This window comes from Puma concolor, chromosome A1 (assembly GCF_028749965.1).
Source record: "Puma concolor isolate L17-30 chromosome A1, mPumCon1.1.hap2, whole genome shotgun sequence".
NCBI classification, from domain to species: Eukaryota; Metazoa; Chordata; class Mammalia; order Carnivora; family Felidae; genus Puma; species Puma concolor.
In genome coordinates, this window is record NC_141667.1 from 241,800,868 (window position 1) to 241,819,665 (window position 18,798).

Consider the following 18,798-nt stretch of genomic DNA (forward strand, 5'->3'; position numbering starts at 1 on the left):
TACTATTAATATTTTGGTATATCTCCTGCCTGTATTTTTACTACAGATCTATCTGTATGTGTTTAAACTATACCACTTTTTATATTTTCTCTATCACAGAAGGAATGTTGTTTTCAAGTTACATTTCATTAAAATATCTAAAAAATACAAATGGGGCATCATTTTGAATGCGAGGGTTTTCATTTACACGACACTGGAGAAAGAATTATCTCCTTTTCTTTTTAATGAGTGGTAACGGAAATTCAACATAATGTAAATAGTGTCAAATCTACTCTTAAAATACAAGAAGCCATTAATAAACACGGAAGAAGTCCTTTACTTTTAAATTCCCATCAATATTTTGTACTGTTTATATTTTATTGTGAGCAGGTATTACTTTTATTTTTTATTTTTTATTTTTTTTTTAATTTTTTTTATTTTTGGGACAGAGAGAGACAGAGCATGAACGGGGGAGGGGCAGAGAGAGAGAGGGAAACACAGAATCGGAAACAGGCTCCAGGCTCTGAGCCATCAGCCCAGAGCCTGACGCGGGGCTCGAACTCACGAACCGCGAGATCGTGACCTGGCTGAAGTCGGACGCTTAACCGACTGCGCCACCCAGGCGCCCCAGGTATTACTTTTATAATAAAAACACTAAGAGGTTAAATGTTACATTTTAAATATAAAATTTTTTTGACTATTAAAAATCAACTCATCTATTAAATATTTATTCAGGATATGCACAATTTTCCAAAACAATGAGAAAATTATCAAACAGGAAAAGTAATCAGAAGACATTCGGGGGTATTTTTTCAACTACAAATCAGGCTCTTACTTTTTCCAAGGTGTTATATTTTGCAACTTCGAAATCTTGTGGAAAATGAGGAATTTCAGCATTCTCTGTATAAGACCTGAAATTTGCATAAGAAAAATGAAACACTACAATGGACTTTTAAACTAAGGAGCCTTTTCATAAAATTTTTCTTGGATGTCTCCTAATTCCATACAAAATACATTTTAAGTCCCTAATGCCTCCTTAGATATTCTGAAAATGGTTAGAAAGTCTTATGGAATGAGCTGGATTCCTCCTGCGTGTAACTTTAGAGTTCTCATGCCAAATACTGAGCGTCTGCATCAGAAGGTGGGCGTCCTGAAGCAGAGGCAGGGCATAAGAGAAGCAGGCCAGCGCACTGGAGAGAGCACCAATCCTGCATCCTCTTGGGTTCTGACCCTTAGAAACCAATCACTTAGGCTCACACCAGAGATTGTCTGGACTACAGTCAACAGCCCTTTGAAATAGAAGTGTCAGACTTCTCATAATCTGTACTTTTATCTTTGGTATTTGCTCTCTCTTTTAACACTACGGTTAACAAATAAAATGAGGCTGAACGTGACCCTTAACTGACATTACAGTTTGGGGTATGCTGGAAGAAGCTGCACATGGTCCATTTGCAGAAGGCTGTCATTTCCAGTTTTTGACACATTAGGTAAGGAGTAAGGGACTGTCTCTACTCTAAAGGCTTCTCTGTAAGGTAGCAGGGTGAGCAGACTGCCCAAAACTTTTCTTTTTTCAAATCAATCCAACTATCGTGTCCAATCTTGTATAATACTAAGATGGAAATAATTATCACTCTACTAGTTGAAGTAAAAAGTCTTAAATAAATAAAAGCCTAGAATTAGAGAAGCAAGATAAACAAAAATACTACAAGAAACGTGAGATACTAATAGTATTTTAAAACTGTGTTTGAGGTTTACAAAATACTTTGCAAAACTGGAGAGTCTTAATGATCAGAAGTAGATTACTCTGTGAGTTCCACAACGTTTTCCTTCTCAGTGGAGTTGTCCTGGGACAGATCATCTGTTGTCATTTCTAAGAGAAAACAAATAAAACACTTGTTTGCTACTCAAAGATTTATTAAAATTATCAACAATAAACCCTGGAATTGTTAAGATTCTTGAGTATAGGTAATATTTACCATGCTAGTATCTTTTTTAAAGATGTCCTCAAATTAGCTATAGAAATTGGTGATCTAAGGACAGAGTAGGTGGGACAAAAAGATTAAAGACAAAAGATGGTGAGAATACATTAAAATTCTCTTTTAACAGGCATGTGAGGACAATTGTAATAAAATCTGTATTATGTGAAACTCATTGATAGATATACAATTTCAAATAGCATTTTTCTCTTCTGAAGATTATGGTGAGGATAGTTATGAAATGCATTTCTTTCTTCTTTTTGAGAGAGAGAGCATGTACATGCAAGTGGGGGAGGGGTAGGCAGAGAGAGAGAGAGAGAGAGAGAGAGAGAGAGAGGGAGAGAATCTCAAGCAGGCTCCATGCCCAGCAGAGTCCAAGGGTTCAATCCCACAATCTTGGGATCATGACCTGAGCCAAATTCAAGAGTCAGACACTTAACCAACTAAGCCACACAGGCACCCCATGAAATGCATTTCTTTTTTTTCCTTTTTAAATTTTTTTGTGTTTTATTTTATATTTGAGATAGAGAGAGAGAGAGAGAGAGAGAGAGAGACAGAGACAGAGACAGAGCACGAGTAGGGGAGAGGCAGAGAGATGGAGACAGAATCTGAAGCAAGCTCTAAGCTCCCAGCTCTCAGCTGTCAGCACAGAGCCCAATGCGGGGCTCGAACTCATGAGCAGCGAAATCATGACCTGAACCCAAGTCTGGCGCTTAACCGACTGAGCCACCCAGGTGCCCCAACATGAAATGCATTTCTAATATGCTGCAGGATCAGAGTGGTTCCCCAGTGCCATCATGTCACAAATGAAGGAACTGGGATGTTTTAGTTTAAAGGAGGGAAATTCGAGGGCTCCTATGTGAAGCCAAGCAATTTTTGCTTCATGTTTTTCTTATAAAAGAATCATAACACTGTCTATGGCATTATGATACATAGGGAATAACTTCTTTTATAAAAGGATTTCTTTCCAGTTTTAATTATGCTACCAAGGGGTGCCTGGTGGCTCAGTCGATTAAGCATCCGACTCTTGATTTTGGCTTGGCTCATGATCCCAGGGTGGTGAGATCGAGCAACATGTTGGGCTCCATGCTGGGGTGTGGAGCTGCTTGAGATTCTCTCTCTCTCTCTCTCTCTCTCTCTGCCCCTTTTCCCCGCTTGCATGCTATCTCTAAAATAAAATAATACGTATATGTGTGTATATATATATATATGCTATCAAGATATCAAAAGGCGTCAATGTAGTTATAGTAATTCCAAATCCGAGGGTATTATTCTGGATGTTGAAAAACATTTTCAATGTAAAAGGAGTTTACTATTCTTTTTTTTTTTTAATGTTAATTTATTTTTGAGAAAGAGAGAGAGACAGAGTGCAAGCAGGGGAGAAGCAGAGAGAGAGGGAGACACAATCTGAAGCAGGCTCCAGGCTCTGAGCTGTCAGCACAGAGCCTGATGGGGGGCTCGAACTCACAAACCATGAGATCATGACCTGAGCTGAAGTCAGATGCTTAACCAACTGAACCACCCAGGCACCCCTGGAGGAGTTTACCATTCTGCCTATTTTGTTTTAGCTACCATTTCCTGAGAGCAAGAAAGTCTGATGACAGCATTTCTGGACAATCATTTGTCTAAAGAGGCTGCACCATACCAAACATTTAGATTTCTAAAATTCTCATAAATAATACAATTTATATACACAATATGGTACCTAACATATATCATGTGCTTACTATAAATTATTATTTATCAGAACTGCTTGACTTTTGATGTGTCTCATGAAGACTGCATTTCTCTATGTCCAAAGGCTTGCTCTTGGCCAGATTCCAAAATAAAATCTGGTCTATAAAGGAGATATGTTTCCTTTGGAGAGATCATCTTTTGGAAAGAACTTATTTAGCAAAATGCTAATCATAAAATTTCCAGTCATAATTTTTTAAACACAAAGTTTCTTCCCCTTCCCAGATAAAATTACACATCAAGTTTTCTGAGATTATCAGTGTTTTTGTAGTCTTTTTGAATCTGATCACATTAGATTGGATATTAAGAAATTTATTCCTATTGCTAAAGTAGTCTTTTGTCCACTATTTGCCTATATTCTAGATAAGAAGTTTAATTATTTTTGTCATATTTCTTTTTTTTTTTAAGTTTATTTATTTTGAGAGAGAGAGTGCACACATGTGTATGCGTGCAGGGGAAGGGCAGAGAGAGACAGTGAGGGGGAATCCAAAGCAGGCTCTGCTCTGTCAGCACAGAGCCCAACACGGGCCTCAATCTCATGAACTGTAAGATCATGACCTGAACCCAAATCAAGAGTCCGATGCTTAACTGACTGAGCCACCCGGGCACCCCTATTTTTGTAATATTTTTGGACAATCCTTTGACTATACTATCTTGGACAAACCAAAATGTTTATTATAGCACCTATAATATATTAAGTACTTGATATAAAATACTTACCAGAACTGCTTGCCTTTTGACAAGGAGGTGGTATGATGTCTGGTGACTTATTAGGATCATAATTCGTTACGTCCAAGAGTCTCCTTTCTTTGATAGATTCCCATATAAAATCTGGGTTTGTTATATGGATATGGTTCTTTCGGATAGAGTTCAGTTGATACTGGCTCAGAACATCAGCATTATCTAAGATTATATGTGTGCACTTAGAAAAAAAAAAGAACCAAATCATTATGTACTTGTAAAAATAATATCTAAATATATTACTTGTATCTGCAATTTTCACCCTTAAAGAATCTTGAAGATAATGTGTAGTAATCATTCTCAGCTTTCTAGAACCCTTATAAATAATATAAGTTTTAGTTACATAAAAGTTAAAAAAAAATCAAGTTTTTTTTTTTAATGTTTATTTTTGAGAGAGAGAGTGTGCACACAGGGGAGGGGCAGAGAGAGAGGGAGACAGAGGATCCAAAGCATATGCTGACAGTGCATGGAGGGCTCGAACTCATGAACCGTGAGATCAGTACTTGAGCCAAAGTCAGACACTTAACCAACTGAGCCACCCAGGTGCCCCCAAAATCAACAGGTTATTTTGAAAAAATTTTTAATGTTTTACTTATATTTGAGACAGAAAGAGAGAGTGACAGAGAGCAAGCAGGGGAGGGGCAGAGAGAGATGGAGACAGAATCTGAAGCAAGTTCCAGGCTCTGAGCTGTCCACTCAGAGCCTGACCCAGGGCTCGAATTAATGAGCCGTGAGACCACCACCTGAGCCAAAGTCAGACACTTAACTGACTGAGCCACCCAGGTGCCCCCACAGTTTTTAAAGAGTATGGATATGGGGTGCCTGAGTGGTCTGAGTCTGAGTATCTGAGTGAGCATTCCACTCTTGATTTCAGCTCAGATCATGATACCAGGGTCATGGGATCAAGCCCTGCATTGGACTCCATGCTGAGCGTGGAGCTTGCTTAAGATTCTTTCTCTCCCTCTGCCCCTCTCCCTTGCTAGCGCTTGCTCTCTCTCACTCTCTCTCTACAATAAAAACATAAAATTAAAATTAAAGTAAATAATAATAAAAAATAAAAAATGTAAAAAATAAAGAGTATGGATATGAATGTACCACAATGGATTAACCAACCCTAGGGGTTATTTCCAAATTTTCACTCCTCTAAACAAAGCTGTGCTGAATATCTTCTTGTACACTTGTTTAATTATTTTCTTAAGAGTAGAATGGCAGATTCAAAAGGTATTCATTATTTATTTAATTTGCTAACTTGTAATTTTATTTATTTTTATTTTTTTAACTTTATTTTTTTTAACTTTTAAAAAATGTTATTTTAGAGAGAAAGTATGAGCAGGGAAGAGGGGTAAAGGGGGGAAGAGGGAGGGAGGGGAGAGAGAGAGAGAGAGAGAGAGGGAGAGAGAATCTCAAGTAGGCTCCATGCTGAATAAGGAGCCTGACACAGGGCTCAATCCCATGACCCTGGGATCATTACCTGAGCTGAAATCAAGAGTTGGATGCTCAACCAACTGAGCCAGTCAGGTGCCCCATTAAGTTGTAATTTTATTAATTTATTTTGCAATAAAGAGTATATGTACATTGTAGAAAATCTAAAAAGTACAGTAGTAATAATAATAATAAATTAACATATTCCCCACCATTGTTCCCAGTTACTCTCCCCAGCGGCACCTGTTGTAACTTCTGGAGTATCCTTCTAGAGCTATTGTACACATAGGCAACACACACGTAAGCACACAGCCCTGTGTTTAGCCACAAATGGCAGCACCCTAAACATGCTGCTCTGAATGTGCTTTTCCACTTGGCAATTTATCTTGGAGCTCATTCCTCAACAATACATACCCAGCTGTCTCCTTGGTTATAATACCTGGTAAGCACATTTCAAAAATGTATGTACATTGACAACATAACTTTCAAAAAGGTTGCACTCAAAGTATGTGGGAAATTCCAAATAGGGAGAGACCATGATGCTATTCTTTATTCTTTACCCAGAAGATAAACTGAGAAGGTGTAACAGTCATGAATCATCCATCCACCCAAAAAAATGGTGAGACAAGCAAGTGAGGGAAGCTGTATAAGGAAAGTTATGCAGTTCTGCTTAAACTGGAGGTAAATAGAGACATTCCGTTTCTGATAACCACAGGCAAACTACTTAAGTGCCAGAAAGCACCTAGTATCCCACTGGCGTTGAACATACTTCATAGAAAAACCACATTCGCTGGCAGCAAGCCCCGGGGATCTGGTTCAGGAAGGGGCCGGCTGAAGTCACCCATCAGTTCAGCAACACAGGAAGGAGCAACAGACAGGGGCAAGCCTGGCGTTTGGAAGCCTGGGATCCAATGACTTCAGACTTTAATTTCATTATGATGAAGTGTTTAAAAAAGAAGAGGTTAGCCTTAATCATTTTTAAGATTTCATCCAGCTGCCAAAATTCTATATTTAAACTGTCAGGCCTACAATTCATTTCAAAAGAGGGAAGCTCCCTTCAGGTTTTAAATAAACAAAACAAGCAATACAAGCTGTATCACAAAGATCAGTCTGCAATGCATGTTTTCCTCTCTGTCCCTTACAGGTCACACCGTACAGGTGACACTCCAGGGTTGACAGACTGGTGAGTGATTACACAGAGAGCTCTTTTCTCTAATGTTTACTTATTTATTTTGGGAGAGAGAAAGCATGCACTCACAAGAGGGAGGGGCAGGGAGAGAGAGAGAGAGAGAGAGAGACAGAGAGAGACAGAGAGAGACAGAGAGAGAGAGAGAGAGAGAATCCCAAACAGGCTCCGTGCCATCAGCGCAGAGCCCAACGCAGGGCTCTACTTCACAAAACATGAGATCATGACCTGAGCCAAAATCAAGAGTCGGGCACTTAACCAACTGAGCCACCTGGGTGCCCCTGGATAGAGGGCTTTTTGCAGAACACTGTACCCCATAATTTTTCTCCTTTGAGAATAGATTTGGCTGGTCTGAAATTATTTCTATTTATATCTTTGGTTATGCTCTAGTATCCTCAGATTCACAGGGCATGTAGGATTTCCCTACAGCTCACAGCAATGGAGAGAAGGTGGGATGATGGTCTTCCCTCCTCTGCCTTTCTCCAGTCCACTTCCCTGTTGGCAATGTCACAATTTCACCTGCTTTCGGTGACTTTCTCCTGCTGCCAATTTTCTCTGCTTACTCTTCTAACCATGACCTGCTCTCCCTTTTTAAAAAAATGTCTTAATCTTACTATTTTAAGATAAGCTCTACCTCCAATGTGGAGCTTGAGCTCAAGACCCCGAGTCAAGAGTCACATGCTCTACCCACTGAGCTATCCTGGCTCCCCAACCTACCCTCCCTTAATGCACAGTGTTTACCACACAGTTCTTACAAAATCTGCAAATACCTGAGGATTTAATAAAAAGGAAAATTTTCCACCATTCTCCTTAATGTCATTTTGTAGCTTTTTCTTCTGTTGACGAGGTAAGTGCTTGACTTTCAAACAGAAGGTACAATTTGCAAAGATCCCCACAGTCATCCTGCAGGAAAAAAAAGTTTCAAGTCATTTGAAGGATAGTTTTAAAGGATTCTCTTCTCAGTGAATACAACTGACTGAATCTAGAATTGCTCTAGAATACACTGTGAATACAACAGTGAAAGATAGTTTTAAAGGATTCTCTTCTCAGTGAATACAACTGACTGAATCTAGAATTGCTCTACATGCAAACTGTGGGAAGCTGGGCATTTTAAAAAGGCATTGCAATCACGTTTAACCACAAAAATTGGACAATCGTCAAACCTGCAATAAGTATATTAGTTTTAGAATCATTTCTAGTTTTTACGTCTGATATTATGACACCCGAAATACATTGGTATAGGTGCATAATATATAGCTAAATGAAAACGTACAGATTTTAGTTATAGATCAAGTGTGTGGTTTAAGAATATAGAAGCACTTATTTCTAAATTAAAAATACTATGTGATAATGAAACCATGGATATTTATATATAATTCTATAAAATCAAAGAGACCCATTAGTTATGTCGGTTTCCGTTAAGTCATTCTGGAGAAAAATTGAGCAATTAGTAACAAACATATACAATTTATGTTTAAAGGGAAAGATATCTGTATGTTAATTCAATTTCTTTTATTGTCATACTTTCCAAATTACATTAAAGATTACTCCTAAGGGGGCGCCTGGGTGGCGCAGTCGGTTAAGCGTACGACTTCAGCCAGGTCACGATCTCGCGCTCCGTGAGTTCGAGCCCCGCGTCGGGCTCTGGGCTGATGGCTCAGAGCCTGGAGCCTGTTTCCAATTCTGTGTCTCCCTCTCTCTCTGCCCCTCCCCCGTTCATGCTCTGTCTCTCTCTGTCCCAAAAATAAATAAATGTTGAAAAAAAAATTAAAAAAAAAAAAAAGATTACTCCTAAGAAAAATGAGCGTATTTTGATTTGAAAGAAATTTTATGGGTGTTTAACAATAAACTAATAAATGGTGAGATACTGATTTAATTCACAGTAGCTATTTGTCAATTTTTTAAAACTGGAGTCATCTCTAACAGGTTCTCCCAAATAAGCTGATGTTTGGGGAAAGGGGCTCCCAGGTCTGACCTCCGAGTGAGGCCGATAGTTGGCGGGCTCTAGGACCACGGGACACCGCCAGTCTCCCGGGGCTGCGCCTACGGGGGCCCAGCCTCCCGCCAGACCTAGAGCTCGGGGTTCCGGGTTTCTTCTTAAACTCCACCTCCCTCTCGAACGCCCAGTTCTCCCAGGCTGGAGTCCCCACTCCAGTCTCCTTCGATGAGCAATGGTGCCCATTCCTCAAGGCCCTAAATGCTGCCTACGTGAGGGCCACCCCTCATTTGGGACAAAATGCCCACTGCCTCCCCCATGTGTGCGCTTCAGGCACCCAGACTTACCAAGTGCGCAACCTAGGCCTCCCCCCTGTTCCCCTCTAGGCAAGTGGATGCCGGGTGCTGCTGGCCCCTCAAGCCACTGGGTGCTACCCTTGATTTCTCCCTGTCTTACCCCCTTCGGCGATCAGCAGCTCCTTCTCACCACCCCTAAGCACAAGTGGAACCTATCCACTTTCCCCGTCTCCGTCTCTGTTGTCACCCTGGCCCATGCCCCCATCAGTGGAGTCCTGACTCCTCTCCCCACTTCTGCTCCTCTCTGCTTCTAATCTCCACGCTGTAGCTGCAGAACTTTTTTCTTAAAATTATGTTTCAAATGAAATTTAAATTTCTTACTATGGTTCAAGGCCTGGCCACTCTCCCCACAGCCTCCTCCTGGACCTCTCTCTCACTCTGCCCTGGCCACACTGGCTTTTTTCTCCAGGTTGGCAAAAACCCCAAGTTGGGTCCTCAGGGCCTTCACACATGCTGTTCCTTCTCCCTGGGACTCTTCTCCCTATCCCCACCCTACACTTGTGTATCCTACCCAGGACCTAGTAGTATCTGTCCAGTAAACGAACAAAGGGGGTTCAAATTTTTTTCTTATGACATCTGGTTAAACTGAAGTCCCTTGATCTAATTCTGCCCTTCCATAGCATTAATATTTACTTACTTTCTATGTGTTGATTGCCTTTTATGTTTGAATTGGTTCATACTTGTCAGGGTTTGTAGATGGGAGAGCTGCTGATGGATACTGTGAAAGTTATCACACTATGTCATTCAGATTAATCTGTCTTGCTTTTAATCTCTGACAGTTAAAAAACAAACAAAACACTAAAACTCTCTAATGAATCTTTAAAAATTTTCAGAAAAGTCTCTATGTAATGCATCCTGCCACTGTTGGACAGGGAAGGCTGGGTGGGCGTGGCTGCTCGGATCCACCTCTCCAGATCTGTCCTGGGTGAGTTCTTAAGTCCTCTGACCTGGTCTGTAAAAAAATGTTTTGTTTTGTTTTTAATTTTTTTTTTTAACGCTTATTTATTTTTGAGACAGAGAGAGACAGAGCATGGACGGGGGAGGGTCAGAGAGAGAGGGAGACACAGAATCCAAAACAGGCTCCAGGCTCTGAGTTGCCAGCACAGAGCCCGACGCAGGGCTTGAACTCACGGACCGCGAGATCATAACCTGAACCGAAGTTGGACACTCGACCGACTGAGCCACCCAGGCACCCTCCCAAAAATGTTTTCTAATAGAAAGTCATTCGTGCTCATCTTAGAAAATGTGGAAAATTCAGAACTGCATAACAGCAAAATAATTTCAAAACATAGAGGTCATGTTAACAATTTCTTTTGCTTTTTCTTCCAGGTTTTTTTTCTACGTGTATGTACTGTAATTGACTATTTTATTATCAAAATTGAAATCATACCATATTCACAATACTTATCTTGCATTATGGCAGCATTTTGTCATTAGCATTAAATCATTAAACATTCTTGGAAAACATTTTTAACAGAGACTATCTGAGATATGTATCATAAATGAACTATTTCTATATTGCTGGGCAAGTAAATTATTTCTACTTTTTGGCATCAAAACCAAAGCTAAAATGTATATCCCTATATGTAAATCTTTGTTTGCAACTCCCATGATTGTCTTAGAGAACAGACCTAAAATCCTAAACAATACTGAGTCAGAGTTCAAATAATTTTTATTTTTGTTAATTTATATTTAGCTTAAATTGTATTACTTTTCAGTTTTGCCTAAAGTTCCTAGGAAATTACTATGAATTTGTCTTTATAGAAATAACTTCTCCCCCAAAGTAGGTTAAACAGTACAAAGAAAAATAAAGAGCACATACAGTGATGGAAATGTTCGAAGGTAGATTATGGTGATGATGCACAATTTGGTAACTTTATTAAAAATCTTTGAATCATGCAATTAAAATGGGTGAAATTAATGGTATATAACTTATATGTCTGTAAAGTTGTTTTAAAAAAGTACCTATGAGGGGCGCCTGGGTGGCTCAGTCGGTTGGGCATCCAACTTCGGCTCAGGTCATGATGTCACAGTCCGTCAGTCTGAGCCCTGCGTCAGGCTCTGTGCTGACAGCTCAGAGCCTGGAGCCTGCTTTGAATTCTGTGTCTCCCTCTCTCTCTGATCCTCCCCTGCTCATGCTCTGTCTCTCTGTGTCTCAAAAATGAATAAAAACATTAAAAAAAATTTTAAAGTACCTATGATCCCTCTATCGGGAAATAACTCCACTGTTGATATTTTGATATTTCTTTCAATATCTTTGATATTATTCTTTCCTGTATCAATATATTTTACAAATTATTTTTATAAAAATATATATTTGTGAATATTATTTATTGTATTTTATAGCGCCTCTTTTATCTAACTTAAAAAAATGTTTTTTAGATGTTTATTTTTGAAAGAGAGAGAGAGAGAGAGAGAGAGAGAGAGCCTGAGTGTATGGGCAGGCAAGGGGCAGAGAGAGAGGGAATCTGAAGCTAGCTCCAGGCTCTGAGCTGCCAGCACAGGGCCTGACACAGGGCTCAAACCTAGAACCGCGAGATCATTACCTGAGCCAAAGTCTAACGCTTAACTTACTGAGCCACCTTGTAATGAGAATTTGCCCATATCACTAAATATTCTTTGAAAATATTTGTAGTGGCTATGTGTAATTTAACTTTTCCCCAAGTCATCAGATATTTGGTTAGTGAAAATTATTCATTAGAAAATACACTTTGAAGAACATGTTTTAAACTTATTACATAGATATTTTTTAGCCTTTATTTTGGTGTAAAATGGACCTAACATAAAATTTACCATTTTAACCATTCTTAAGCGGACAGCTCAGTGGCATTAAGTACATTCACAATTTTGTGAAATCAAAGTATAAACAAACATTAAAATTTTTTTTTAATGTTTATGTATTTTTGAGAGAGAGAGAGAGAGAGACAGAGCATGAGTGGGGGAGGAGCAGAAAGAGAGGGAGACACAGAATTCGAAGCAGGCTCCAGGCTCTGAGCTGCCAGCACAGAGCCCGAAGGGAACTCACACACTGTGAGATCATGACCTGAGCCAAAGTTGGACGCTCTACCGACTGAGCTACCCAGGCACCCCTAAACAAACATTTTATCAAACTCTGGCCCATTCTTAGCAGCTGGGGCCACACAGGAGGTAGAGAAACAGACTCTAAGTTCTATGCAATCTCAAATCAGGCCTTGACTTCTGTCTTCCTACAGATTGTATGTGGTGTCTCTCTGCAGTATGTGGCCTCTCCTGGCTAGCAGCTCTCCCAAGAGACATGTGCCTCCAGTCTCTCCCTGCTTTCCAAGCTTTTCCTAAACAACAGTCAGCATCTCTGCATATTTTTACCCGGGCCTACTACATACATATGAGATCTCTGAGTGTCTTCCATCCATCAGGCCCTGTGTTAGGGACACAGGACTAGAGCATACATCCCCAGCAACTGAGAAATTTCCTGAGCAACTCCTCCCAAATTCCAGCTACTCTACCCAAAAACCAGTGGTGCAGTTGGAAGCAAGAGGCTTACTGCCTTGCATTTTCGTGTCTTTACAAATGGGCATTTCTTCCTCTTTGAAAGCCTCAGTATCTCCCTAGACAGTAGCTCTTTCTGGAACCCTTCTCCCTCTGATTTGCTGCCCTGCTCTGGCCCTCTCAACAACCCTACAGCCTGGCAGCTTTCATCACACATCTGTGGATAATCACTGGCTGTTCTCCACTCTTATCAATTTCTCTACGAGGATCAATGCTATTTGAGGGGCTGTGCCTTGTTTATCTTTATATCCCTAGAATCTAGCTCACTTTTGGTACACAGTAGGCATTCAATAAATGTCTGCTTACTAAAAAGTCTTTCATGCATCAATTAAAGCCTAGGATTATAGAAAAGCCTTCTATTTCTAATTATTTGCATATTTGGACCCACACTGCATCAATACCACACTCCCCTAGTGGGACTAATAAACCCCTAAAAAGCAAAGACCACCTACTTTGGTACTGCTTCTATTCCCATGGAATATTATATCTCTAAGCACACAGAACGTAATAAATGTTTACTGCATAAACGGTCAAGTCAAATGTACCTTAAAAATCCACAATACACACATATTGAGAGTGAATCCTCCTTTTTCACAATACTGCACTTTAAATATTTTTATGTTTATTGTCATTTTGCAATCCAGAATCGAAAGGTTGAACACTCAGCAAAGCCTTGTTATTCTAGAAGCTGACGTCTACCTACTCAGTCCTCTGGATGAGTCATTCGGCATTCCCTGCAGGAAGTATTTAACGGATTTCCAAGTTTTCAACTTTGATCTTCAACATAAACATTAAATACTTCTATCACGGTGTTCCTAATTATGAAGTCATATTACATTCCCTGCTTATTCACCAAAATACTGTATTTTTATGAAAAGTTTCCTTTGATACCTAACTTGAAGAAGAAAGGCTGTCTGCATACTGGGAACAAGAAACGTTGACTTCTACTGCGATCTGTTCATCCCCCCCCCCCCCCCCCCAGCCGAGCCGGGACGCGTCAGAGACCCCCCGCTCTGAGGGCCAGCTCCTCGTGGCGGCCCCACCTGTGTCCTGTCACCTGGGCCGGCGACTCGCACGAGAACACTCCAACCCCTCCCCCCCGCCCCCGAGGGGAGCGCGCCGCAGTAGCCAGGGCTGGGAAGACAACTGCGAAACCACGGTCAGCCGCGGCGTCGACACGACCACCTTCAGGCCTTAGACTACAGGACCACCCGGAGGGCGGCGGGCCTGCGCCGGGCCGGGTCGGCCACCCAGGGGCGCCAACGCACCTGCCAGGGAATCCCGCCCACTCTGCACGCCCCCGGCTCCTGGTGCTCCCGGCTCCCGATGTCCCCGCAGCCGCCGTTCTCGGCTACCAGCGCTCCTGCCGGGATTGTTTCCGGATTCCGGATTCCCGGCTCCAGGCTCCGGCGCTGAACCGGGGTGCGGCAGCCAAGCCCAGCCAGTGAGAACGCTGCCGGAAGCCCGCCCTTGGCTGCCTCCCAAGGCCGCGCCCCCGAGGACCTAGGGCTCCTAGCCTGAAGATTGCGGGCGGTCGCCCAGGAGTGAGGCGTTGGGCTCGGGTAGGGTTTCTCTTCCTGGATCGGATTGAGGGTTCCGCATTTTTTCAGTTTCATTTTTTGGTCAGGATTTGGCAGTGAGGGTAACTCCAAAGTTGCAGTTTGGTGAAAGTGGGTGGTTGGTGCTGCCATTTAACTGAGAAGTGAGAGTAATTACTGGGAACAGAAGAGAAGCAAATTTCGGGAGGGTGTGAGATTGGAGGAGCAAAAGGGTAAGATAATGAAATTTAGTTTAGGACTTCCTGAGTTTGAAGCTTGTGGTAATGTTCTCACGTAGGTATAAATATATACCTGCCATTCCGGAGAAGTGGGGGCTGAGATTCATCGAGTAGGGGGTAAAATAATAGGAAAACAATAAAATTCACCAGCTACTGAATTAAATGAGAATAGAAAAGATGTAGAGAGGGTGTGGGTTTGAATCCAGACTCTACTATTTATTACTCGGGATTGCCAACAAGGTACTTTACTGGGACCTCCATTTCCTTTGTCTTTTGTAACGTTTCTTTATTTTGAGAGCGAGAGAGAGAGAGAGACAGAGAGAGTGCACATCCATACTTGTGTGCACAGGGGAGGGGCAGAGAGAGAATCCCAAGCAGGCTCCATGCTGTCAGCACAGAGCCCAACAAGAGGCTGGATCTCACAAACTGAGATCGTGATCTGAGCCAAAACCAACAGTCAGATGCTTAACTGACTGAACCACCCAGGCGCCCCATCATTACCTTACAGAGTGGTATATGAATCAGCTTAGGTGACATTAAGCAAAACTGGCATAGTAGGGAGTCCCAGGGTCCATCCCTCCCCAAGAACATTTTAAAAAACCAGACGAAAACTCAGAAACCACCTTATCTTAACCCAGACAATAGTCAAAAGTTGACAGCAAACAAGCAGATGTGTAACCAGGAGAAAGGCGGAGGAAACAAGGTAGGAGGTTCTTACATGTTTTAACCCGTTCCGCTCCCTTTGCCAGCCCTCATTCCCAGTGTAGATAATCTGGTTCTGGAGGGAGCAGAGCAGAGCAGACTTTGTCCTAAGGAATTATGTTTGTCTGTTTTGACCTGTCTGGGGGTTCCGTGAAGGACTGATACAGTGGGCTTGCCTTTGTTTCCCCTAACTCAGACTTTCTCAGGGCAGATAAATAGCTACTTCGGGCACTCACCTCCAAAACACTGAAAGGCAAGTGAGCAAACTTGCTGCGTGGGACAACAAATCCCAACAAACAGTTAGTACAAAGTACAGACAGGCTGAAGGCCTGGGAGGAAAAGCATGAGAGGAACAGCCAGGAATGAGATTTCCTAGAGGAATAAGGGCTTTGAAAAGCTGTGTACACAGGTGCATCTAAAAAGCTCACACATGCCCAGGACTCATGCTCAGAAAAGACTTAAGAACACCATAAGTTTCTATTTCTGGCTGATCTTTAGGCTGCCTAATGCTGATGAGAGCAAAAGGCAAGCTGAGAGCAAAATGCAAACTGACTCCCCACAACCCCCCTCCTCCTTAAGGCGGATATCTGTAACAATTCCTCAAGCACTGGTGACTGCTTAAGAACAAAGGAAGGGGAGAAACAAATGGTCAATTGGTCAAGATTGCAGTCATGCAGAATGTGAAACTCCACTATAGTTTGTAAATCTTAATGATTTACAAGAAAAAGTCTTTTTCCTTTAATTTTTTTCAGTGTTTATTTTTGAGAGAGAGAGAGTGGGCGTGGGGAAGGGGCAGAGAGAGAGACAGAATCCAAAGCAGGCTCCAGGCTATAAGCTGTCAGCACACAGCCCTACATGGAGCTTGAACTCATGAACTGGGAGATCAAGACCTGAGCCATAGTCGGACACTTAACTGACTGAGCCACCCAGGAGCCCCTTTTTTTTCTTTTTAAAATAGGTTTCATGCCCTGCGTGGAGCCCAATGCAGGGCATTAACTCAAAACCCTTAGATCAAAACCTGAACTGAGATCAAGAGTCAGACACTTAACTGACTGAGCCACCCTGGTGCCCAAAGAAAAACACAGTCAGATCTCCAGGAACCTATATTTCCCGGAGCCCTAATGTCACCTTCCCCTCCATAGGATAGAAAACGCATATAATCAGTCACTCCTCACAATCACAATGGAGATCTTTCTGCCCACAGTTTCTGTCCCCATGCTATAATAAAAACACCTTTTTGCACTGTAAAACATCTTTATTATTATTATTATTATTATTACTACTATTATTTGAGAGAGAGAGAAAGCACACTATTGGGGGACAGGGGCAAAAGAAGAGAGAGAATCTTATGCAGGCTCCATGCTAAGCATGGAGCTGGACGCAGGGCCTGATCCCATGACCCTGGGATCGTGACCTGAGCTGAAATCAAGAGTCAGATGCTCAACGGACTGAGCCACCCAGGCACCCCTGCACCATAAAACATCTTAAGAATTCTTTCTTGACCATTGAGCTCCACCATCCAGCATCAGACACAAAATAAACCTTTTAGAATTTCTGGGGAAAAAAATAAATGTAAGTCAAAACTGGTTACAAGAGGGAAGCCTGGGTGTCTCAGTCGGTTAAGTGTCTGACTTTGGCTTGGGTCATGATCTCATGGCTTGTGAGTTTGAGCCCTGCATCGGGCTTGTGTTGACAGCTCAGAGCCTGGAGCCTGCTTCAGATTCTGAGTCTCCCTCTCTCTGCCCCTCCCTTTCTCAAATATAAATAAACATTAAAAAATTGTTATAAGAAACAAAGGACATTATATATTAATAAATGAGTCAATACATTAAAAAATAGAACATTTATAAATATATACATTTCTAACAACAGAGCCCCAAAATATCTGAAGCAAATACTGATGAATTGAAGGGGGGAAATAAGATAGTTCTAAAATAATAGTTGAAGACTTCAATACCCAATTTCAGTATTTGATATAACTAGAAAGAAGATTAATGAAGAAATAGACACTATAAACCAATAAGACCTAAAGGACAAATATACAGGGGCGCCTGGTGGCTCAGTCGGTTGAGCGTCCAACTTCGGCTCAGGTCATGATCTCGTGGTTCGTGGGTTTGAGCCCCGCGTTGGGTTCTGTGCTGACAGCTCAGAGCCTGGAGCCTGCTTCCAATTCTGTGTCTCCCTCTCTCTCTCTACCCTTCCCCTGCTCATGCTCTGTCTCTCCTTCTCTGTGAAAAATAAACAAACATAAAAAAATAAAAAAAGACAAATATAAAATACTTCATACAATAATTGCATAATACATATTCTTTTATTAAATTTTTTTTTTCAACGTTTATTCATTTTTGGGACAGAGAGAGACAGAGCATGAACGGGGGAGGGGCAGAGAGAGAGGGAGACACAGAATCGGAAACAGGCTCCAGGCTCTGAGCCATCAGCCCAGAGCCCGACGCGGGGCTCGAACTCACGGAGCACGAGATCGTGACCTGGCTGAAGTCGGACGCTTAACCGACTGCGCCACCCAGGCGCCCCAATACATATTCTTTTAAAAGAACACAAAACTAGGATAGACCATGTGTAAAGCTACAAAGCAATTTTTGGTAAATTTAAATAACTGAAATCAGGGGCGCCTGGGTGGCGCAGTCGGTTAAGCGTCCGACTTCAGCCAGGTCACGATCTCGCGGTCTGTGAGTTCGAGCCCCGCGTCAGGCTCTGGGCTGATGGCTCAGAGCCTGGAGCCTGTTTCCGATTCTGTGTCTCCCTCTCTCTCTGCCCCTCCCCCATTCATGCTCTGTCTCTCTCTGTCCCAAAAATAAATAAACGTTGAAAAAAAAAATTAAAAAAAAAAATAACTGAAATCATACAAAGTACTTTCTCTGACTTCAGTGGAATGAAGCTAGAAATTAGTAACAGAAAAAAAAAACAAACTGGAAAAATAGCAAATATGTGGAAATCAAACAAAACACACTTAACCTGTGGGTCAAAGAGGAAATCACAAGGGTAATTCAAAAATACTTTGAGATGAATTAAAACAAAAACACATCATACTAAAACTCATGGGATGTGGTGAAAGTGTTCAGAAGAAATTTGTTGCTGTAAATGCCTATATGAAAAAAGCAGGGAGATCCCAAGCTAACAACCTAAATTACACCTAAAAGAACTAGAAAAAAAAAAAAAAAAAAAAAAAAGAACAAATTAAACCCAAGGTCAGCAGAAGGAAATAATAATGATCAGGACAGAGGTATATGAAATGGTGAATAGAAAAATAGAATTAATGAAATAAAAAGTTGGTTTTTGAAAAGATCAACAAAACTGACAAAATTTTAGACTGACAAAGAAAAAAGAGGGAGCTTAAATTACTAAAATCAGAAATGTAAATGGGGACATTATTATTGACCTTATAGAAATAGGTTTATAAGAGAATCTGCAAACAATTGTACATCAACAAATTAGATAACCTA

The 18,798-nt window shown here is 41.4% G+C and overlaps 1 protein-coding gene across 6 annotated transcripts in view; it reads right to left on the reverse strand.

Moving 5' to 3' along the window:
- Nucleotides 1–18,798, reverse strand: part of PARP4 (poly(ADP-ribose) polymerase family member 4) — a 117,058-nt gene that overhangs the window by 95,194 nt on the left and 3,066 nt on the right. For 4 of the 6 annotated variants that reach the window (XM_086715567.1, XM_086715564.1, XM_086715559.1 and 1 more), the window contains 4 exons: nt 7,809–7,941; nt 4,410–4,611; nt 1,783–1,849; nt 815–890 (listed from right to left, as the gene is read on the reverse strand). In XM_086715567.1, the coding sequence (XP_086571693.1) occupies nt 815–890; nt 1,783–1,849; nt 4,410–4,611; nt 7,809–7,940 (477 nt within the window). In that variant the 5' untranslated portion in view covers nt 7,941. Of the gene's footprint in view, nt 1–814; nt 891–1,782; nt 1,850–4,409; nt 4,612–7,808; nt 7,942–14,126; nt 14,419–18,798 lie in introns of those variants that run through there. The other 2 variants (XM_025924526.2, XM_086715571.1) reach the window with 2 other exon arrangements.